This window comes from Plecotus auritus (assembly GCF_963455305.1).
Source record: "Plecotus auritus genome assembly, chromosome: 2".
NCBI lineage: Eukaryota > Metazoa > Chordata > Mammalia > Chiroptera > Vespertilionidae > Plecotus > Plecotus auritus.
In genome coordinates this window covers 32,175,113-32,198,168 of record NC_137771.1, presented here as the reverse complement: position 1 = coordinate 32,198,168, position 23,056 = coordinate 32,175,113, and the positions used below count along the sequence as shown (strand labels likewise).

The 23,056-nt window shown below is 40.5% G+C and overlaps 1 protein-coding gene across 2 annotated transcripts in view; it reads right to left on the bottom strand.

Moving 5' to 3' along the window:
* Positions 1-23,056, bottom strand: part of USP24 (ubiquitin specific peptidase 24) — a 129,079-nt gene that overhangs the window by 89,026 nt on the left and 16,997 nt on the right. Inside the window, exons 2-7 of one of the 2 annotated variants that reach the window (XM_080654491.1) lie at positions 8,713-8,878; positions 7,379-7,446; positions 3,443-3,586; positions 2,654-2,776; positions 1,802-1,837; positions 1,389-1,454 (exon numbers count right to left, since the gene is read on the bottom strand). In XM_080654491.1, coding sequence (XP_080510617.1) covers positions 1,389-1,454; positions 1,802-1,837; positions 2,654-2,776; positions 3,443-3,586; positions 7,379-7,446; positions 8,713-8,878 — 603 coding nt within the window. The remainder of the gene's footprint in view (positions 1-1,388; positions 1,455-1,801; positions 1,838-2,653; positions 2,777-3,442; positions 3,587-7,378; positions 7,447-8,712; positions 8,879-23,056) is intronic. The other variant, XM_080654490.1, reaches the window with a different exon arrangement.

The window sequence follows — 23,056 nt, the reverse complement described above, 5'->3', positions numbered from 1 at the left end:
CAAAGCTCCAAACAACTGAACCATGCCAGCCAGGGCTGTATTAACCTTTTTTTAAAAAATGAAGTTAAATTTCTGATATCAGCTGAATAAAACCCTGTACTGAATAGGTTTCTGTTTTATTTTGCTTTTTAAAATCACTACCTATTATCTTCCTGGTCAACAGTCATTTCTAACATACTTTATTCAATGGGGATAAAACAACAGCCCAACAACCTAGCTAATGTTCAGGGAAGGCGAAAGAGGCTCCCTGATTGGGTCAGTGGAAGTATTTATGATCTGGCAGACATCTGATCTTTAAGGACAAACAGTGGGTGGCAAGAAAGGGTCAGTCTATTATCAACCATAACATCAGTCTTTCTCCTTGACTGTTATGTCCCTTGTGTAAAGATTAGTCATGGTCCCACAGAAATAACTGTTACTCTAACCACAATTTGCATCACTTAGGCATATAATTTTACCATATCACTTTCTGCTCTGATCTATTTACAGTAGCTAGCACAGTGTCTTATACATGGCAAGTACATAAGTTTGCTTGTTTTTTAATCTGAGGATATTTTTTCCATTAATTTCCAGAGAGAGTGGAAGGGAGGGGAAAGGAGGAGAGAAAGGAAAACATCGATGTGAGAGAGAGATATCAATTAGATGCCCCCACACAAACCCCTACAGGGACTAGGGAACCCATAACCAAGGTATGTGCCCTTGACTAGAAATCGAATCTGTGACCCTCTAACCACTGTGCCAAACTGGCCAGGGCTACATAAGTTGTTTTTAATTGAATGACTAATTACCTAGAGAATAAAATAAAGTGCTCTCAGTTACAAACAGGTCAGCAGTCTGCACAAAATTAAAGATTAAATTATTTCCCTAATCACAAGGTTAAATTTTTTTGAGAAAATGAAGTTGACATGAAAAGATAATGGTGTTGCACCTGAGGGATGATTCTCAGCTCCTGTTACAGCCCTCTGTTATCTATTAATCTCTCTAAGACCAAAAAGCTTACTATACAACCTTAAAGTATTTTATTTGTGCCTGGTTCTATGAAATAAATTGATTTAACTGAGGCATAAAATTGTTACGTACACAAATACTTGCCATATATACCAAATGTTGTTAAATAACAAGATAATTTCATGTAGCCATCACAAATTAGGAGAAAAATACCATATGCAAAGGGAAATTAATGAAATAATAACACCCTATATTGGAATTTGGTTGTTATGAATAAGAGTAAGCATTTCTATGGTTATCAGAACCATGGAAGCTGGCTCTGTAAAGATTATATTATACTGTAACATTTAATTTATGTGTCCAGGTCATGTCCCTTGGTTACATACAACACAAATATAAAGTGAACTTCCATATCAGGCACATGTAGTGGCTTAACTTACCCCAAGTTCTATATCTTCTGAACGGAGCTTAGCTTGGATTGCTGCAAATCCACCCAATTCTCCAAACTGAAAAAAAGGTACAAGTTCATTTTAAAATGCCACACATTAATATTTTAAGCAAGGAATTAAGGCTAACGTTTTACTCTATTAATGCACTCTATACGACTGCTCGAGAGCCATCACAGAGAGCTCTAGTGCTCCTGTGACACACTCACTGCAGGAGGCGTGCTGAGTCCTAAGGCTGGTGTCCATGTGGATAAACATCATGCATAAAAAAGAGGAAGGGACTAGAAAATTTGTCTCCCTAGGAAAAAATTCTGATTGTTCTCTCTAGTTGTCATCTACTTAATATACTAAATTCTACGAAATTTCATCAGAACATGAAAAATAAGTCATTAATAAAAGTTGTATACCTTGTTTACCAAATCCACAACCCATCCATGAGGTTCCTATGAGAAAAGAAAATAGAAATTGAGATGGCAATATAAAAACTTCCCATGAACTCTTTTATTTCTTTTATTCTAAAAAATACTTAATAAAAAAGTATTAAAATCTGAAAAATATTTTGAAAGGTTTTCCCAAATGTTTCCTAGTGCAAATCTCTGACATAACTATATATAATTTTAGGAGTCTCTAAGTCTATATTATAACTGTACCTATTGTTTGTTATACAGTAATTTTTGTTTTCATATTTCTTCCACTATGCTTTAAGTTATGAATCATGTCTTATTATTCTTTATATTAAGAAAAACGGCCTTTTAATTTATATCTCCAAAATGTAGAATAATGTCAGACACACAGTATATGATCAATAAATGATTGAACATTTACTTACTGAACCTCTACTTCTGATAAAGAACCTCTATTCTGCTAAAGCAATGCACAAGTTTTTTATCTACTAAATTGACTTCTTTCAACTGTTTCTTAACAACCAGTTGTTTGATCAAGGGATTGTTTAAATTATGTCCTCCTTGTGGATATAACGCTATTCACATATTGTAGGACTTGAAAGGTATAAAGATACTGGTTCTGTACTTTTCACTAAACATCATTTCAAGTCCGTAAAATTCTTCATGTTACTTAACATCTATGGAAAAATATAGAATATCTAAAAAAAAAAAGGTCAGCAATTTTATGACTTATATGGAATATTTGTCATTTTTCATAGACTGTTTTAACTCTTCTGTGTAAACTGTTATTTTTACAGTACAGAAAACCTTTTTCAATACATTTCTCAGTAAAAGATTAAACAAAATTATGTTTACCTTTTGGAAAGTAGATACAGGTGAGATAGCAAACATATTTCCCTCTCCGAACACTTCTGCCCAATTCCTTTGAGACACTTTCATTCTGTTTTTAAAATGGTATTCATTATCAGGATTGAAAGCCTAGATTCAAAGAGAACGTAAAAACATTATTATTATTTATTTCTATAGCAACACATATTAGCATTAGAAAAGAGAAAAATACAGCCTTGGACTCCTTTATTAATTGAGTCTTAAAGTATCCTCACAAAGCATATTCTTCAGCTGATGCAGAGGAGCAAAAGTGGTGCCCTCCTGTCCTGTTCAACATTTGCTGTGAGGGAAGAGAAGGAGGTAACAGTCTGATTCAAGCAAGGGGATACCAATGGTCCAGATATCCTAGGGCTGCCACAGGCAGAGTTGAGCAGAAAGGCAGTGAAGACAGAAGTTAGGAGGGAAAACATGAGCATTCCTTCTTCATGCACTACTATTGCTAGTCAGGGAAAAAGGCCAGAAAGCAAAATACACGAACACCCTATGTGAAAGTATTTATGCCATATATAGCAAGGGAGACATAAGGAAAAGATATTTAATCATTCTAAGAACTGAAAAAACTACTAAAATTAAAAAGGAATTTCTTTAAACGTGAAAACCGAATGGTTGCTCAGCTTTCAAAATAAAAAGGATCCTAACAGCTAAGTTAATATCTTTAATGATAATATTGTCACTCATTAAGTACAAGTCAAAGGATAGTAGGTTATGTTAAACAAAATATAAAACATAGAACTTCATATTTTAGAGATACTATACCATTGTAAGCACACCCAGGAGACCAATGGGAATTGGATCTTGTTTTATTCTCTCTGCAACCAGTTCTATTAAGAGCATCAGCATGTTGTAGATTCCTTCATGAATTTCAGTACCCCACTTGTGAACAGCACTTGATGTTAGGAGCTACAAAAACATGAAGGACACTTTAGAGTCTAATTTGAAAAGGAAAAAAGTCAACAGTTTATTAGTTCAGTCTCAAATAATAAAGAGATTATTACTGTAATACTTTTTTATGCAGATGACTTGCTTTAAAAGACCCATAGCTGTACCACAGTTTTTTAATCCACTCATCTGCTGGGAAGGTAGGGGAGGTTGGGGGAAGGGGGAGAGATCAACCAAAGGACTTGTACACATGCATATAAGCAAAACCAATGAACACAGACACCAGGGAGGTGAAGGCATTGGCGGGAAGGGTGAGAGGGGGAGAGGGACACATATGTAATATCTTAATCAATAAAGAAAATTAAAAAATAATAAAATTTAAAAAAAGACCCATAGCTGTAGTCCATCTGCTCATTCCTGCATTTCACAGTCAACACTGAGTTTTGTTTTTGAACTTTAATTCCCTTACATTAAAGAAGTTAATTAAAAATTTTTTAATTTGCTCCTGTACTTTTCAATATTTCTAGGGAAGGTTAAATGATTTACAGCAACTAGATCAACTCCTGATACTGTGTTTTCTAGCTGTGTAGCCTTGGACAAATATACCAAAGTTTTCAAAGGCTCAGTTAGTTCTCTCATCTCTAAAGAGGCAAAGTTCCTACCAACTTTACACAGATGTTATGATTATCAAAAGATGTAACAAATGTGAAAATATTTTACAAATTGTGAGGTATTATTATTAATTTAGCTTGGAGATAACCATTAACCAGTATTCCTGGAGTCTAAGAAATGAATTCCATGGATTCTAAGGTACACATTCTTTTTATGATTGTTTATATCTCAGAAACAGGACTGCATCTTCCTACCTGCTGACCAGATTACAAAAGGATTCTGAACGTGAAAAAATATTTAGAAATACCTTACCAGTTTATTTTGCTTGCATTTCTCTTTTTGGTTTGTATAAAAGTAATATTCAACTTTTAAAAAATGTTTTAAGTAAATCAAAATAGCTCTAAGTGATAAGGCACTGCAATATTGTTTACTTTGTAGCTATTTTTCTTAAATATAAGCATAAAATATAAAACAATGGTGCATCTTATACTCAGCATCTTACATTTGTTAAAAAGAGGGGAACAGGCACATAGATGAATCTAAAATCATCATTACTGAATTTCCCCAATCCTCAGTATTCTATTCCTTGAGGAAGCCTAATTCAGAAACAATGGCTAGAACAGGGAATGAGAACTCAAAGGATTTTGCTTATTAAAATAATGGTAAATTGATACAGTGATTTCATGTTTGCATAAGATTTCCCTTCAGAGAGGAAATACAGTGCAATAAAAATTTAATGGTGGCCACATTAAGAAGCTCTTAACAAGAGCAGCCTAAGAGAGCTCAAACTTCTTTAACTGCAGAGGAAAACCTCAGTTCCAGATTTTTGATATTCTAATTAGTTGCACTATTTGCTTAAATGATCAATAATCATAAGACTGATTTTTATATAAACCAAGGAGTGTTTTGCTTGCCTATATATTTTTTCTTACATTTAAAAGTTAAAGCAGCAGAGATTAACACTGAAGAAACTTCATGGTGACAATAACAAAAAAAAGTAGGTGGATTATTCCCTCTGTTGCCATCTCATTTATTCAGTTTTTAATTGGAAAATAAAGTTCTGTCTTTTAGAAGAGATGGGGAAGGACAGGCAGCACCTGGTGGGGAAGATGCATACCTGTGCACTACGGCCACACCTAGATTTTTTTCCCATGCCTCAATATACTAGTAAAGAATCCAGGCTGGCCTGAAGGAGTAAGGTGAAGAAAGCAGAAATGACAACAAAGCTCCTTCTGTGCATCTTATTCATACAAGTGCTTAATAACTGATTACCCTTCTAAAATTTTGAGGCAGCTTGTAAGAAAAACCTAGAGAAGAGGGTAGAAGGAGAGTCATCATACCAGAAAACACAGCTAAGGAAACCAAGACCAATTATATAAAACACTACTGAGTTTTCTGGCAGCCAAGTCTAAAGGCACACAGAATTCTGCAGCTCTTCTGATTTAATAAAAGAAAGCATGCCTTATTGATGGGAGGAGAATCTTTTTTAAAGTTCTCAACACTAAAGAAATTTAACAGGCATTTTTACCATAAACAACCATGAACAATACAATGCAGGGTGCCTTTGTGCTCACAGTTTTACAGAAAACCCCCCAAACAATCCCTTGATCATTTGTTATACTATTACCAACAGCTGAGGGCATAATATAAAACAGTCCTCTGAAGCATCTCTGTATAGAATTAGAGTATTATATTCCAAAAATGCAACTTGCTAATGAATTGACAGGGCTCTCTGAATCTGGAGATCATCAACCTAAAGGTCCTTTCCTTATGCTAATAAATCCTTTCCATGACTGAAGAAACTTTCATTTTCTCTCTCTGTAAATGTATGCATATATTATACTAGAGGCCCGATGCACGAAATTTGTGCAAGGGGCTCAGCTCTCACAGCCCCAGCTTCGTTCCGAAGGTTATCCAGCTGTCCGGTCTAATTAGCATATTACGCTTTTATTATTATAGATGTCTCACAGTTTGTTACATTACTACTCTGATTCTTACCAGAATTCTTAAAAACTTAAAATAATTTTAAACTACAAATTGGTCGATGAATTCATCCAAAATGAAGATAAATTCTCATTCCAAATAATCCCTAACCGAATGACAATTTTAAAGATTTCTTCCCTTTTTCAAAGACAAAGCTATTTTTTTGTTCCTATAATTTTGTTATTTTTTAAGTCATGAATCAAAGGAGATTCTATCTATCAAGATGCAGATGAGAATAATAGTTTGCAAATGAACAGCTTGTTTTACTGGGTTTTAAGATAAACACAAACTTTACTCATCTGTAGTTGTAGTGACTTACTTGCATGAGACAAAAATGGTTGTTAAAACCCAGAAGTACAAGACAGGAGACTCGTTTATTCTATTTTTTTTTTAATATTTTTTTTTTATTGATTTCAGAGAGGAAGGGAGAGGGAGAGAGAGAGAAAAATGAATGATGAGAATCGTCGATCCCCTGCCTCCTGCACGCCCCCCACTGGGGATGGAGCCTGCAACCCAGGCATGTGCCCTTGACCAGAATCAAACCCGGGACCCTTCAGTCAGCAGGCCAACGCTCTATTCACTGAGCCAAACAGCTAGGGCTCATTTATTCTTTCAACAAAGATTTGCTAAATCCTTTCTTTGAGCTCAGCACTGGCTACACGCTGGGGAAAACAACAGTGTCTATGACATTGCCCCGGTTCTTGTGGGAATTCAGGACTCATCCTGAAAAGGGAATCTTCCTTCCTTGAGTTAGAAAACAAGTCCTGTATTCTCATATTATCACTCTATCCCGACACAGATGCTGTCATCCGCATGTCACTTTGCCAGCAAGAATACTCAATCTAGCCAAATTTTCTGTCATTTAAAACATCTGCTTCTACCTCAGTAAAATAAGTATAAAATGGCTTGCATTCTGATAAATATTACCTTCCTAAGTGCCACAATCCTTAGTTTAGTAAGTTGTCTAACTTCCTAGAATAAAATTTTAACCTTAACAATTAAATAGAACTGTTAGTCAACCAAAAAACATGTGCAAGCAATTAAATACAAAAGAAGCAAATCATTTATAAACCCCAAATTTACAGCTACTTTTTTCATATTAGAGGATTCCTCAGTTGAACAAGATTCATAAACTGGTCTCACACATAAAAAACTAAATCAAAAAGCCTGTTCACCTTCAACCCCAGCAGAAAAATCAGCTGAGCACATATTTCTTACCTTTTTAAATGCTTCAGGCATACACCTATCCATAAATCTTTTACAATTCTCATCAGACTCGGAAAGACCTTAGTAAAATAAATGAAAAAATATGCCTTAGATTTTTAAGTAGTTTGTAGAGACCATATGTATCATTTCAAATTCATACATCTGGAACTATTTATGATAGAAACCTTGATTCTTAAGGGATTATTAAAAGCAGAATATATACATTCTGATGAAAGAACAGGCTGAGAAACAATCACAGTATTAATTTATTAGTAGCACAATGTATTTATTATTACTTACTCATTATTAATATACATTTGTTAAATAATATAATAAATAAATGTTAATTAGAACTAAAATGGTTGAACTTATGTTTCCATGTCAGAGTAACTTCAAATGACGTGATTAAATAACTAATAAAACACTAACACTAACTACTTACCATTACTTTCCTAAACAGCTCTATAAAATACAAATATTCTCAATAAATGCCAAAAATCACTCTTCTTCCCTAAAACAAACTGATGAGTTCTGTGTAACAAAATGCACAGAATGGTGCCTGGCACACAGTACGTGATAAAAACTTGCTAAGTGAATGCCTACTGAACACATTTTCTTTTTTCAGAACCACTGCCTAGCACAGTATCTACATCCTTACAGGCACTTAATAAATGTTGCTGCTGAAAAGCCAGTAATAAACGTACCAGAAAATTGCCCATTAGGATTAAATCTAATCCTAGGGAAAACATTTCCTACCTACTAATCCTACTAATGTGCCTCATATTTAATCGTGGTGGTAAACTATGCACACTTTTAATGAGGGGGGAAAACACACACAAAATAGCAGCCCAATTCTTACTTTACAATTGAATTCAATATGAGAAAGAAATTATTTTCTCTTTAAAACATACTAAAGAAGCTTCCTTATATTGACACCCATTTTTCCAACTTAGTGATATTTTATACTCTATTAGTTTAATATTTGTAAAGCACTTAAGACAGTGCCAAACACTTAAGCACAGAATGTCTGTTAAATAAATATTGCCTTCTCTTAAAAAAATAAAAAGCCAATGAATTGGGACTTTTAAAGTGCTCCAAGCTTCTGTGGAATGTTAATTTCAATTTATAAGCTTTTTCAATTATATTTTAAAGAATCTTACACTCTATTGGAGCTGGATGAAAACAGTTGATTTAATTCAAAGCTTTTATTCCACAGGGGATAAGCAAAGAATATAGTAAATGTTCTAAGATTTTACAGATATGCAATGACAAGAACTAAGTTTAAAATTAGGTCTCTTATTAAAAAATAAAAAACCTGCTCATGTGTTCTGAGTTTAAAAACTTACCAAGTCTTGCAAGGTAGGTAGACGCCAACAAGCATTTGCCTAGTGATTCTTCTCGTTTGTAAGGGATGGACCAATGATCAGTCAAAACACGGCTTTCCAGTTCATATAAGTTTGTCGTAGGGAATTCAATTCCTTCCCCTGAGCAGTTTCCATTTTCATCATTCTTCTGACAAATAGGGATTATGGTAAAAAACAAACAAAACAGTGACTACTTTAAATTTTTTTTATTTAACACTGAGCAGATGCTTAATCAATAGAAGCTAATAATAATACCAATAGTGTGGATTCCACATTTATTTCTCATAATTTGGATTTAATGATAGAGTTCAGTGGTGACCGTAACAGCCATTGTGGGAGAGTATAGAAACCCTACTGGTAGAGTGTTAGGAGTGAGTCAGTGGTGAGGAATGGAAACAACAGGTATCTCTTTGGAGAAATTTATCAAAATTCACCAAGACTATGTCAAGTAGTCTCAACTTTTATTAGAGTGGCCTTCCTACTCCCTCAGAAGGCAAGCTCATCTCATTCTTCAAAGATGAACCTTCTCATTATAAAATAGCAAACCTACAGCCATCCTATTCTCCCCGTTTTTGTTGTTTTGTTTTTCTTCACTGAAAGGATAAATTTCTTCTGCCTGCTCCCTCTTCTTGATGTTAGATCTGTTTCCCCTCACCTCCCAGGACAGCACACTCCCCTGTTTTCCTCTGGTGGATCTGGCTGGTTCCATTTTATCTCCCCTTCTGGTACAACCTCCCCTTCCTGGCCATCAAGTATTGGAGTTTTTCAAACCTCAATGCTATTTCTCAAATCTCTGGCTCTTCTCATTGTACTCCAGAGAATGGCACCACATCTGTTTAGCAGGACAACCAGAAATCAGGACTCATCCTCTTTTTTGTTGTTGAAAATTTCAAGACTTTTTAAATTGAATTTATTGGGGTGTCATTGGTTAATAAGACTATGTTTCAGGTGTACAATTCTATAATACACTAGAGGCCCGGTGCACGAAATTCATGTACTCAGGGGGCATCCCTCAGCCTGGCCTACACCCTCTCGCAGTCCGGGAGCCCTCAGGGGATGTCTGACTGATGGGGAGCAGGCTTAAGACAGCAGTGGGACATTCTAAGCACTGCCATGGAGGTGGGAGAGGTTCCAGCCACCACCGCTGTGCTCGCCAGCCGTGAACCCAGCTTCTGGCTGAGCAGTGCTCCCCCTTTGGGAGCGCACTGACCACCAGAGGGCAGCTCCTCCGTTGAGCAGGATCGGGCCGAAACCGGCTTTCTGACATCCCCTGAGGGATTGTGGATTGTGAGAGGATGATGCAGGCCAGGCCTAGGGACCCCAATGGTGCACGATCAGGGCTGGGGAGGGCCGTGGGAGGTTGGCAGCTGGGGAGGTACTGCAGGAGGGCTCCAGGGCATGTCCTGCCCATCTCGCTCAGTCCCAATCAGCTGGACCTCAGCAGCAAGCTGACTTACCAGTCGGAGTGTCTGCCCCCTGGTGTCGGTGCATGTCATAGCGAGCAGTTTAGCAGCCTGGGTATATCATTAGCATATTATGCTTTGATTGGTTGAATAAACGACCAGACAACCATACACTTAGCATATTAGGCTTTTATTATATAGGATCATCTGTATATTGTATTGTGTGTTCACCACCCCAAGTCAAGTCTCCTTCTATCACTATTTATCCCCCCTTTTCTCTCTTCTACCTCCTCAATTCCCCTTTCCCTCTGATAATCACCATAGTAGGTCTGTGCCTAAGAGTTGTCTTTTTCTTTGCTTAATCCCTTCATCTTTTCCACCAAGTACCCCAATCCCACTCCCATCTGAAAGCTGTCAGTCTGTTCTCTTTATTTACTATTATTATGAGTCTGTTTCTATTTTGTTTGTTAAGTTTATTTTGTTCATTAGATTCCACATACAAGTAGAATCATATGGTATTCGTCTTTCTCTGATTGGCTTATTTCACTTAGCATAATACTCCCCAGGTCCATCCATGCTGTTGCAATAGGTAAGATTTCCTTTTTTATAGCCAAGAACCAGGGACTCATTCTTAAAAACCTGTTCTCCCATCTTCACACCCAAAGAGCAGGATTAGACCTAAATTTCTCTCAATTCTATCTACTTCTGTACAGCTCCACAGAGATGCCACCATTCCTCCAAAACTCTTTCAGAGAAGCCTTTCCAGAATTTCCAAACTATGTCAAACTCCTTTAATTCCTTTAAACCAGCGAGTTTCAACCTTTTCCATCTCATGGCACACATAAACTACTAAAATTCTGCAGCACACTAAAAAATACATTATATATTTTGCCAATCTGACTTAAAAAAACCAAAGGTATAATTTTCATTCATTCACATGGGCGGCTATTGTGTTGGTTATTGTTATTTTTAAATTTGACAGTCTACAGGAAAAGAGGTCAGTGCCTCTGACTACATAATCAAGTATCGCATGCTTTAAAATTCTGGTGGTGCATGCTTTAAAATTCTGGCGGCACATGCTGTGGCACACCAGTTGAAAATTGCTGCTTTCAACTCTTACACTGGAAGAACCTAATGAATTAGTTAGGGACTCATCTACAGTGGTGTGGACCTAAAAGGGGTTCTATGGGAAGTAATCTCACAGGGTGATCTATATATATAAAACCCTAATATGCAAATAGACTAAATGGTGGAACAACTGTCACTATGATGTGCGCTGACCACCAGGGGGCATGCACGGAACATGACAGGCGTCGTCAGCTGCGGCGGGATGGTGGAGCAGGTGAGTGGGGGCACCAGACCAAGGCAGGCCGGCGGTTGCTGTCATCGGGGTGAGCCTCTGGTGGTTACTGAAAATTCTTTGCTCCCACATGCTGCAGTCCCGCCCAGTGCTCGCACCTGCTGGCAGTGCCCTGATCACTTGCCAGCCCCGATCATTCGGTGCCATCAGCGAGTGCAAGCGGCAGCTACTGGCCCCAATTGCCCCTCAGGTCTTCTCCACCTCACCCTGCTCCTGAGGGGCGATTGGGGCTCACAGCCACCTCTCACACCCTCTGCTGGGACCGGTCCCAATCATTCTGCACCATCAGCAGGTGTAAGCAGTGGTGGCGGGAGCAGGGCAGCCAGCAGACAGGGGACCGGGGACTGCGACAGGAGGGGCTGGGCAGGGGCACGGAGGATGGGCCAAGACCCGCCCCTGTGCCCACCGCATCTTCACAGCCCACAGTTCCATTCAAGGTGCATGAATTCATGCACTGGGCCCCTAGTCTGACCATAAATTCCTAACGAGGCAAGTCATGATGGGTGGTCACACCCCAGGCATATAACTTTTTTTTCCCTTTATTGATTAAGGTATTACATATGTGTCCTTATCCCCCCATTGCTCCCAGCACTCCCCCCACTCATGCCCTCACCCCCCTGGTGTCTGTGTCCATTGGTTAGGCTTATATGCATGCATACAAGTCCTTTGGTTGATCTCTCCCCCTTACCGCCAACCTCCCCTACCTTCCTTCTGTGGTTTAACAGTCTGATTGATGCTTCTCTGTCTCTAGATCTGTTTTTGTTCATCAGTTTATGTTGTTCATTATATTCCACAAATGAGTGAGATCATGTGATATTTATCTTCCTCTGACTGGCTTATTTTGCTTAGCATAATGCTTTCCAGGTCCATCCATGCTGTTGCAAATGGTACGAGTTCCTTCTTTTTTACCGCAGTGTAGTATTCCATTGTGTAGATGTACCACAGTTTTTTAATCTACTCATCTGCTGATGGGCACTTAGGCTGTTTCCAAATCTTAGCTATGGTGAATTGTGCTGCTATGAACATAGGGGTGCATATATCCTTTCTGATTGGTGTCTCTAGTTTCTTGGGATATATTTCCAGAAGTAGGATCACTGGGTGGCATATAACTTCTTTACTAACAGGCTTATCCTTGCCTTAGGCAAGCCTTGGTCCAGTTTCCATGCCTCTAGGAATTGCCCTCTTTCAGACTCCTTCTAATACCCAATTACCCTTTCAGACCTCTCCTTCTAATATGTACAACTAGAGGCCTGGTGCACGAAATTCGTGCGCGGGTAGGGTGCCTAGGCCTGGCCGGCTATCAAGGTCAATCGGGGCCTTCCCTCCCCCAACTGCCGGCCAGGACCTTCCTTCATTCCGCGCCACTCCCTAGTGGTCAGCGCACATCATAGCGAGCAGTCAAACTCCCAGTCAGTCAAACTCCCGAGGGGACAATTTGCATAGTAGCCTTTTATTATACAGGATAATTCAATCCCTGCTTTGCTTTTTCTCTCACCTTCATTTTCCCCCCTCAATTCCAAATGCATAAGAGAAATTGCAAACTGTTATTCTTGGGAGTATTTACGATCTTGCTCTTAGGCATATGCCCTCAGTTTGGCTCAAATAAATTCTTATAAAAATTCTCTAGGTTTGATGTTTCTTACATGGACAATGGTATAAAAGCTTAAATTGCACTTTTTCAGAAGCCATCTATTGGTAACAAATAACTGGTTTCCAAATACTTTTAAATTTTTAAATTATATGTCCTTTTTAGAAAATATGAATGACAAAAATTAAACTCATTAGTCCACCATTTAAAAATTAATCATAGACATTTTAACACAAATATTTTTCAGTAAAAGCTTTTCTTAAAAATTCATAAATGTGACATTAACCTATTTTACCACCTCCATGGCCTCTCATACAGACAATATAGTATTTCTTCTCCTATTTGATTTAAGACAGATGCACAAAGCAATAATTATAAAAGCTTGTGTATGTGCTTATAATACATAAAATATGATTTGACAATGTATGTATATAGATGTAGATATAAACAAAACCAATTTCAACTCTGTGTCCTGGATTTTATTATTAAGTTCATGCTGTGACCTTTGACCAACCTCACTGTCCTTAAAAAGTATATCAAAGCCTTCTAGATGATTATGTGTGTTTTTGAAAATGCAGCCATTATGTGGCCTCTATTCCTTTGTCTTGTCAATCATTAGTATCTGGGTTATACTGTTAATGGAGGAAAGAAGGTCTCACCTTCTCCCGTTGCTTGTGGGAGTGGGGTTCTTGGGGTATTGCTCAAATAAGCATTTCCAGAGGGCCCCAGGTGAGGATACAATATAAAAGAAAGCTTTATTTCCGTGGAATTTAATCCTATTTCCCTTAGTCCAGCCATAGAAAAAGTATAGCTGGGGCTTCAGTAGAGCTAAAATCAGAGCCAGTATCAAGAGTTTCCTTTCCATGTTGGTGCTGGATCCAGCACAGCATCAGGCTAACCTAAGTGTGTTTCCCTGCTGCAGTTCATTTGTTCATAATCTGTAGAGTCCACATGGCTGTGGGCCATGTGGAGAGCGCAGAAGCAAGAGTCTTGCCCCCTAGCCCCCAAGACAAGAGTCAAGCGTAACAATAGAGCAACAAGAGTGAGAACTCATTTGTTTAGAGCAGTGGTCGGCAAACTCATTAGTCAACAGAGCCAAATATCAACAGTACAACAATTGAAATTTCTTTTGAGAGCCAAATTTTTTAAACTTAAACTTCTTCTAACGCCACTTCTTCAAAATAGACTTGCCCAGGCCGTGGTATTTTGTGCAAAAGCCACACTCAAGGGGCCAAAGAGCCGCAGTTTGCCGACCATGGGTTTAGGGGACTTGTATCCCCAAATTTTGATGGGTTTCCATTGGCTCCGCCCATTCTGGCCTATGATCCCGGTCCCCAGGTCTGACTGACAGCAAGCACCTTTCCTAGTCCCCCTAACTTTACTGGCCATGAGTAGTCTATCTTCCCCTTGTGGGTCTCTTCTCCCAGTGTTTTTCGGGGAATAGACGAATGGTTCCCTGGAGAGTGCAAAGCTACAGCTTCCTGGTGAAGCTGTCCAAATAACATTCCTGTAATGTCTGCCTTCCCCCTTTGCTCCTTTCCTATACTATCTAATAAAGAGGGAATATGCTAATTGACCATCACTCCATCACAAAGATGGCTGCACCCACAGCTGAGGCCAAGTTATAATAAGGAGCCTTAACGAGCAATCAGCAGGGACCTGAGGCTACGCAGGGGTGGGCAAACTTTTTGACTCGAGGGCCACAATGGGTTCTTAAACTGGACCGGAGGGCCGGAACAAAAGCATGGATGGAGTGTTTGTGTGAACTAATATAAATTCAAAGTAAAGGAGCGGAGGGGAGAGCAAGAGAACCGGATAGAACAGCCGGATCCAGCCCGCGGGCCGTAGTTTGCCCACAGCTGACCCCTGCCCCCGTGGGGCTTGACAGGGGACCTCAGGCCACACACCCCCACTCCAGTGCCAGGCCAAGGGACCCAAGGCCATGCCCCCTGCCCGGCAGGGCTTGCCGGGGGACCTCAAGGTGTGCTTCCCGTCCTGGTGCTGGGCTAGGGGACCTCAGGCTGCTCCCCTCACCCCAGCGCCAGGCGGGGGGATCTCAGGCCATGCCCCCCACCAGATGGGGCTTGACAGGGGACTTCAGGCCATGCCCCCCACCCCGGCACCAGGCCGGGGAACCTCAGACCGCACCCCCCGCCTCAGCACCGGGCCAGGGGACCTGAGGCTGCACCCCCTGCCTGGCTGGGTTTGACAGGGGACCTCAGGCCACGCCTCCCCACCCCAGCACTGGGCCAGGGGACCTGACGCTGTGCCCCCCTGCCTGGCTGGGCTTGACAGGGGAACTCAGGCCGTGCCCCCCATCCAGCAGGGCTTGACGGGGGACCTCAAGGTGCACCCCCAGTGCTGGGTCGGGGGAACTCAGGCTGTGCCCCCACCCAGCGGGGCTTGACGGGGGATCTGAGGTTGCACCCCCGGCCTGGCGGGGTATGACAGGGGACCTCAGGCCATACCGCCCCCCCCCCCGGTCTGGCAGGGTTTGAAGGGGGACTCAAGGTATGCCCACTGCCCTGGCACCAGGGGACATGAGGCTGCACCCCCCACCTGACGGGACTTGACGGGGGATCTCAGACCACACCCCCAGCACAGCAGGGCTTGACGGGGGACCTCAGGCTGTGTCCCCACTTGGGGGACTTGACGGGGACCTCAGGCCACACCCCCCGCCCCGGCACCGGGACAGGACACCTCAGGCCATGCCCCTGGCCCAGTGGGGCTTGACAGGGGCCTTCAGGCCATGCCTCCTGCCCGGCGCGGGGCCAGGGTACCTGAGGCTGCGCCCCCCACCCAGTGGGGCTTGTCGGGGGAACTGAGGCTGCGCGCCCCCCTGCCAGGTGCCGGGCCAGGGGACCTGAGGCTGTGCCCCCACCTGGTGCTGGGCCAGAGGACCTGAGGCTGCACCCCCACCCCCGCCCGCCAGGGCTTGACAGGGGTGGGGCCAGCTGGGTCTGTATCTCGTCCAATGGGGGTGAGACTGGCTGGTTCTTGAAAAAGAACAAAGTCTGAGGATTGACATTTCCCACTTTTAAAACTTACTATAAAGCTACAATAATAAAAAATATGGGATCCTAGCATAAAGATAAACATACAGATCAATGGAATTGAACTGATATTTCATAAATAAACCTTTATATTTGTGGCCAATTGATTTTTTTTAAAAAGTTATTCTTTCAGAGACAGGAAGGGAGATAGAAACATCAATGAGAATCATCAATTACTGGCTGCCCTCCTCTGGGGATAGAACCCAAAACCCAGGCATGTGCCCTAACTGGGAATCCAATTGTGACCTCCTGGTTCATGGGTCAACACTCAACCACTAAACCACAACAGCCAGGGTGTGGTCAATTGATTTTAAATAAGGGCTAACAATACAATGTAGTTAATCTTGACAATTCAATGGAGGAACGTTAGCCTTTTTAATAAAAGGTGCTGAGACAACTGAACATACAAAAGCAAAAGAATGAAACTGAATCTGTAACTCCTACCATGTACAAAAATTAACTCAAAAAGCAACACAGGAGTAAATCTGCATGATCCTGGGATAGCCAATTATTTTTTAAAACACCAAAAATAGAACAAAAATATATAAATTCTGAATTTTTAACTTCATCAAAATTAAAAACTTTTTTACACCAAAGAACATAATTAAGAAAGTGAAAAGAATGGGAGAAAATATCGGTGAACTTTATATCTATCTGACAAGAAACTATTATCCTATATAATAAAAGGCTAATATGTAAACCGACCAAACAGCGGAACAACCGGTCACTATAACACACACTATCAGAGGGCAGACACTCACTGCAAGGGCTGCCCCCTGGTGGTCAGTGCGCTCCCACAGGGGGAGCTCCGCTCAGCCAGAAGCCGAGTTCATGACTGGCAAGCACAGTGGCAGTGGCAGGAGCCTCTCTTGCCTCCGTGGCAGTGCTGATGTCCGAGTACGAGTGGGTGCAGGCGGGCTGAGGAACCCCCCCACCAAGTGCATGAATTTCGTGCACTGGGCCTCTAGTCTAGAATACAAAAGAACTCCTACAACTGAAAAATAAAAATCAAATAACCCAATAAAAAATGGGCAACGGATTTGAATGGACATTTCTCCAAAGATATACAGGTGGCAAACAACTAGCACATGAAAATATGCTCAGCATCATTGGTGATCAGGGAAATGCAAATCAAAACCACCAGACAACACTTCATACATACTAGAATGGTTAAAATAAAAAAGTCAAAAACAAATGGCGGTGAACATGTAGAGAAACTGGAACCTTCATATACTACTGGTTGGATAATAAAATGGTACATCCTCTTTGCAAGTCAGTTTTACAGTTCCTCAAAAGTTAATCAGAGCTACCATAGGACACAGCAATTGTATTTGTAGATACACTTATGAGATACACTCAAGAGAAAAGAAATATATGTCCACACAAAAAACTTGTACAGGCATGTTCATAGAGACACTGTTGATAAGTCAAAAAGTAGTAAAGCTCAAATGTCCATCAAAGCTGATTAATACATAAAATGTGGTATATCTGTACAATTGAGTATTTTTAACTCTAAAAATGAACAAAGTACTGCTATGCTATAACATGAATAAACTTCAAAAAACATTATGCTAAGTAAAAGAAGCCAGACATAAAAGGCCACATATCATATGGTTCCATGTCCAAGAAATGTCTAGAGTAGGTATATCCACTGACACAGAAGTAGACTAATGGTTGCCAGAGGATGGGAAAAGAGAGAAAAGGAGAGGGACTGTTAATGAACATAAGGTTTCTTTTTGTGGTGATGAAATATTCTAAAATTAAGGAGTGGTGAGGCTGCACAACTCTACGAATGCACACTTTGATTGAAGGGTGAACTCTGGTATGTGACTGACAGCTCAATAAAGCAATAATTTTAAAAAGTGGATTAATTAAAATAAGTTTGATGATTATAGTAACTAACATAGATGAATATATAAACATCATATCTAAGAATTTCAGATGAGATCAGGCACATCCAAGGTGGTATGGCCATCATATATATCTAAGCATCTCAAAACACAGAAGTTGTACCTAATGATTTATACTAAAAATGATACATATGCCCATAAGACAGTTTTAAAGAAGCAATTTAAAAAGTAATATATTTAAGACCTAAAAGGTGCAAAATCTCATGCTATTAACATTCTTGGTCTTGAAAAAGGAGGGAACAGACATGATGTATATACCAAGGTTAACGAATGTACAGAGCAGCATTACAGTTTGAGGAAGGTGCTGCCAATTCAGAGAGACAGGGATCACCCAAGAGGAAACAGTGACATGAACCCATATTTAGGGTGGCTTAATAGTTTGAGTCATCACTGTGAGTAGAGCCTGTCCTTGGCAAAAATTATATATTGAGCAAGAGAAAACATGCAAAGCAGCTCAGAATCATTCTATTACAAAATAGCTCCCAAGAGATATAAGCTGTCGTTGGATTTTTAATATGAACTCTGGAATGTAATATACTGTTTTCTCATTAGACACCAAATTCAAATGGATACCCAAGTAACCATTAATGATTTCTGATTCAAAATTGATTAGAAATACATTTATCAAAAGCTCGCTATGTTCCAGACAAGGTGCCTTAACATTGGAACAAACATAAGGACACAATTCTTGTCTTTAAGGGCAGGACAATGTGAACATAGAGAAGGGGGGAATCCAAGCCAGACTGCAGCTGCTGTGCACACAATTGAAGAAGTGTAAGGAAAACAATATTCAAGGCAGAAGGTTTCAGACCATATTATTTCAAAACCAGTATTACTTTATTTTCCAAGTATGTTAAGTAATAAAACCTCAATGTTTTCAGCCTTTTTGATTACTTGAGGCAGTATCTTTACTTTTCATTATGATATTCCATCAATGTCATTTAAAATTTTTAAATACTTAATTTCTTAAAAATGTTTTACAATATTAATGTAAATTCAGCACTTGTTAGAGATCATAATGCAATAACTAAGGCAGAAGAGAAATAAGTTCATAAACAACTCTTGAATACCACTTTTAACCTGAAATATTTCTAGTAACACTGAATCTCCTGTATTTGGTCATTCAAAAAAAATAAGAGATGAGCTTATGCAGTGATTTTCAACTCTTTTCATCTCACAACACACACAAACTAATTACTAAAATTCTGCAGCACATCAGGAAATATTTTTTTGCTGATTTGACACACAAAAATTGGTTTTATTTTTGATTCATTCATACTGGACGGCTACTGTTGTGTTGGTTATTGTCATTTTTTTTTTACTTGACAATCTAAGAGAAAAAAAGATCAGTACCCCTGACTAAACAGTTAGGTACTTGCATGTTTTAAATTTTTTGTGGCACACCGGTTAAAAATTGCTGAGCTAATGTATTAATTTATGATTTCCGAATTAACCAGTTTAGGATTCAAATCCAAACAGTTAACATTGTTGGATAATTTAGGCTATTTCTTAAATATGTAATCTTATGCCCATAGATACAAATGAAAACATAAACAAGGCCTCTGTAACTCCCATAATACTTGATAGTGTCAGAAACATGCAAGGAATTCAAATAGTTGTGATTGTCATACCTCATCTACTTGGCAAACTATTTGGAATAAGGCTTACTACTTACTTGAAAGGCCAAGTTAGGACTTTTAATAGTTGGAAATGAAGTTTTTCATGGAATTAATCAATGCTGTAATTGTAAAGTCTGAATTTACCCCCTCCCCCCAGAGTTTAGCACAAATCTTTAGATTTAACATGTAGATGATTTTGGCAAAAATATCTTTCTGCACGATACCTTTTATATTTATAATTAGGCACATTCACATATGTTGTGCACGGGTGTGTGTGTCCCTCAGCCCAGCCTGCACCCTCTCCAATCTGGGACCCCTCGAGTGATGTCCGACTGCCCGTTTAGGCCCAATCCTGGTGGGATCGGGCCTAAACAGGCAGTCAGACATCCCTCTCACAATCCAGGACTGCTGGCTCCCAACTGCTCGCCTGCCTGCCTTCCTCATTGCCCCTAACCGCTCCTGCCTGCCAGCCTGATCACCCCCTAACCCAGGGGTGGGCAAACTTTTTGACTCGAGGGCCACAATGGGTTCTTAAACTGGACCGGAGGGCCGGAACAAAAGCATGGATGAAGTGTTTGTGTGAACTAATATAAATTCAAAGTAAAGGAGCAGAGGGGAGAGCAAGAGAACCCGATAGAACAGCCGGATCCGGCCCACGGGCCGTAGTTTGCCCACGGCTGCCCTAACCACTCCCCTGCCAGCCTGATTGATGCCTAACTGCTCCCCTGCCAGCCTGTTTGCCCCTAACTGCCCTCCCCTGCAGGCCTTGTCCCCCCCAACTGCTCTCCCCTGCAGGCCTGGTCACCCCTAAATGTCCTCCCCTGCAGGCCTGGGTCCCCCCCAACTGCCCTCCCCTGCAGGCCTGGTCACCCCTAACTGCCCTCCCCTGCAGGCCTGGGTACCTCCCAACTGCCTTTCCCTGCAGGCCTGGTCGCCCACAATGCCCTCCCTTGCAGGCCTGGTCCTTGCCAACTGCCCTCCCCTGCTGGCCATCTTATGGTGGCCATCTTGTATCCACATGGGGGCAGGATCTTTGACCACATGGGGGCAGCCATCTTGTGTGTTGGAGTGATGGTCAATCTGCACATTATTCTTTTATTAGATAGGATAGAGGCCTGGTGCATGGGTGGGGGCCAGCTGGTTTGCCCTGAAGGGTGTCCCGGATCAGGGTGGGGGTTCCCTTGGGGCGTGGGGCGGCCTGGGCGAGGGGCCTGTGGTGGTTTGCAGGCCGGCCACGCCCCCTGGCGACCCAAGCGGAGGCCCTGGTATCTGGGGTTTATTTATCTTCTACAATTGAAACTTTGTAGCCTGGAGCAGAGCCAAGCCTTCTGCTTGCTCCATGGCGGCAGCCATTTCTTTTGGGATTTATGTATCTTCTATAATTGAAACTTTGTAGCCTTAAGCGAGGCCTGGGCCGGCCAAGGTGTGCGGAAAGCTTGGCTTCCTCCACCGCGGGGGGCAACCCTAGCCTCCTGCTCTTTCCAGCTCCGTGGCTGCCACCATTTCTGTTTGGGTTTATGTATCTTCTATCATTGAAACTTTGTAGCCTTGAGTGGAGGCCTAGGCCGGCAAGGGCAGGCGGAAAGCTTGGCTTCCTCCATTGCCGGGGAAACCCAAGCCTCCCTCCTGCTCTCTGTGGCCGTAGTCATCTTGATTGGGTTTATTTGCATATTCGCTCCTGATTGGCTGGTGGGTGTGGCTGGTGGGCATGGCTTGTTGGTGTAGCGGAGTGATGGTTAATTTGCATATTGCTCTTTTATTAGATAGGATTAGGCACATTCACATATGTCACTACCCATATCCAAAACTTGCCTGATGGAAAAATGCAGATGAACCAATGTAAATACAGGCAATATTTTAACTGTAGGTTGAATATACAAAACAATGTCATATTCTTAACCCTTACAAATGAGCTTTAAAATATCATCACATGGGCTTTTAAGTTAGTAATAAATTTAATATTTATTTAGAAAACTACCTTCCTTGAGTTTCAAAAAAGAAAACAAACCATTTGCTTTTGAACTCAACAAGGATATATTATTAAAATGTAAGTCTTCACTCAGTGGATAGAGAGTCAGCCCATGGGACTGAAGGGTCACAGGCTTAATTCCGGTCAAGGTACCTCAGTTGCAGGCTCGATACTAGGCCCTGTTCAAGGGCGCATGTGGGAGGCAACCAATTGATGTGTCTCTTTCACATCAACTTTTCTTTCTTTCGGTCGGTCTCTCCCCCTCCCTTCCACACCTTCAAAAAATCAATGGAAAAATATCCTCAGGTGAGAATTAACAACAACAAAAATATAAGCCTTCTTTGTTTAAAGAAGCAAAACCTACTGGAGTGGGTACTGCCTGTTAGTTTAGAGATAAGTTCCTGTCTACCCACTCACTCTACAAATACAGATAAAGAAAATTATCCAGCTTAACGGGTAAGAGACTGCCAATGCTACTTAAAGATTATTTTAGCCGAAACCGGTTTGGCTCAGTGGAAAGAGCGTCGGCCTGCAGACTGAAGGGTCCCGGGTTCGATTCCGGTCAAGGGCATGTACCTTGGTTGCGGGCACATCTCCAGTGGGAGGTGTGCAGGAGGCAGCTGATCGATGTTTCTCTCTCATCGATGTTTCTAGCTCTCTATCCCTCTCCCTTCCTCTCTGTAAAATATCAATAAAATATATTTAAAAAAAAAAAAAAAAAGATTATTTTAATACTAAATTCAATACTAAATTTATAGCCAGCAATGTACTCAAGAGCTTCTAAATTTCTGATTAATGTATAGAAAAATAGAAATGCCAAATTGATTTCTCCATAATGATTTTAAATGGGTTTGTCTATTACCTAAAATAAACAATTGGTACCATATATATCAAATGCATAAGAAAAAATTTGAAAACATGAACATTTAATTCCAAGTCATTAATTTATAATAATTTTTATTAATTCTTGAAATTGTCAGTCTTATTAAATATTTTTCAAAGCATTCAGAGATAGTTATATACATATCTGCTATTCCTTTTGATATTTCAGATTAGACAAAATGATTCCTAAAATACTCTTCCTGGAAAAAGGAGACAGGGACAAGTGTGGGCAGTCCTCAAGTTACTAATACAACATGTCTCAAGTCTACAAATTGTTTTCTTGGAATACATATTCATTCCATGTTGTACATAGATGAATTCTTAACTTTTCTATGAAGGCTGACATTTTTTGTGGTCCCTTTCATAATCCTTGGTGGCTATTCATTTATTATAGAAACAATGTTTTCATGAGAAGTTGTCTTATAATTCAATGGTGATATCTTACATATAGAATTTAACCTTTCATTTAGATTGAAGATTTGGCACTTACAGATCATTAATGCCAGGAACAAAAACATAGCTGAATTGGACCTTCAGTTTCA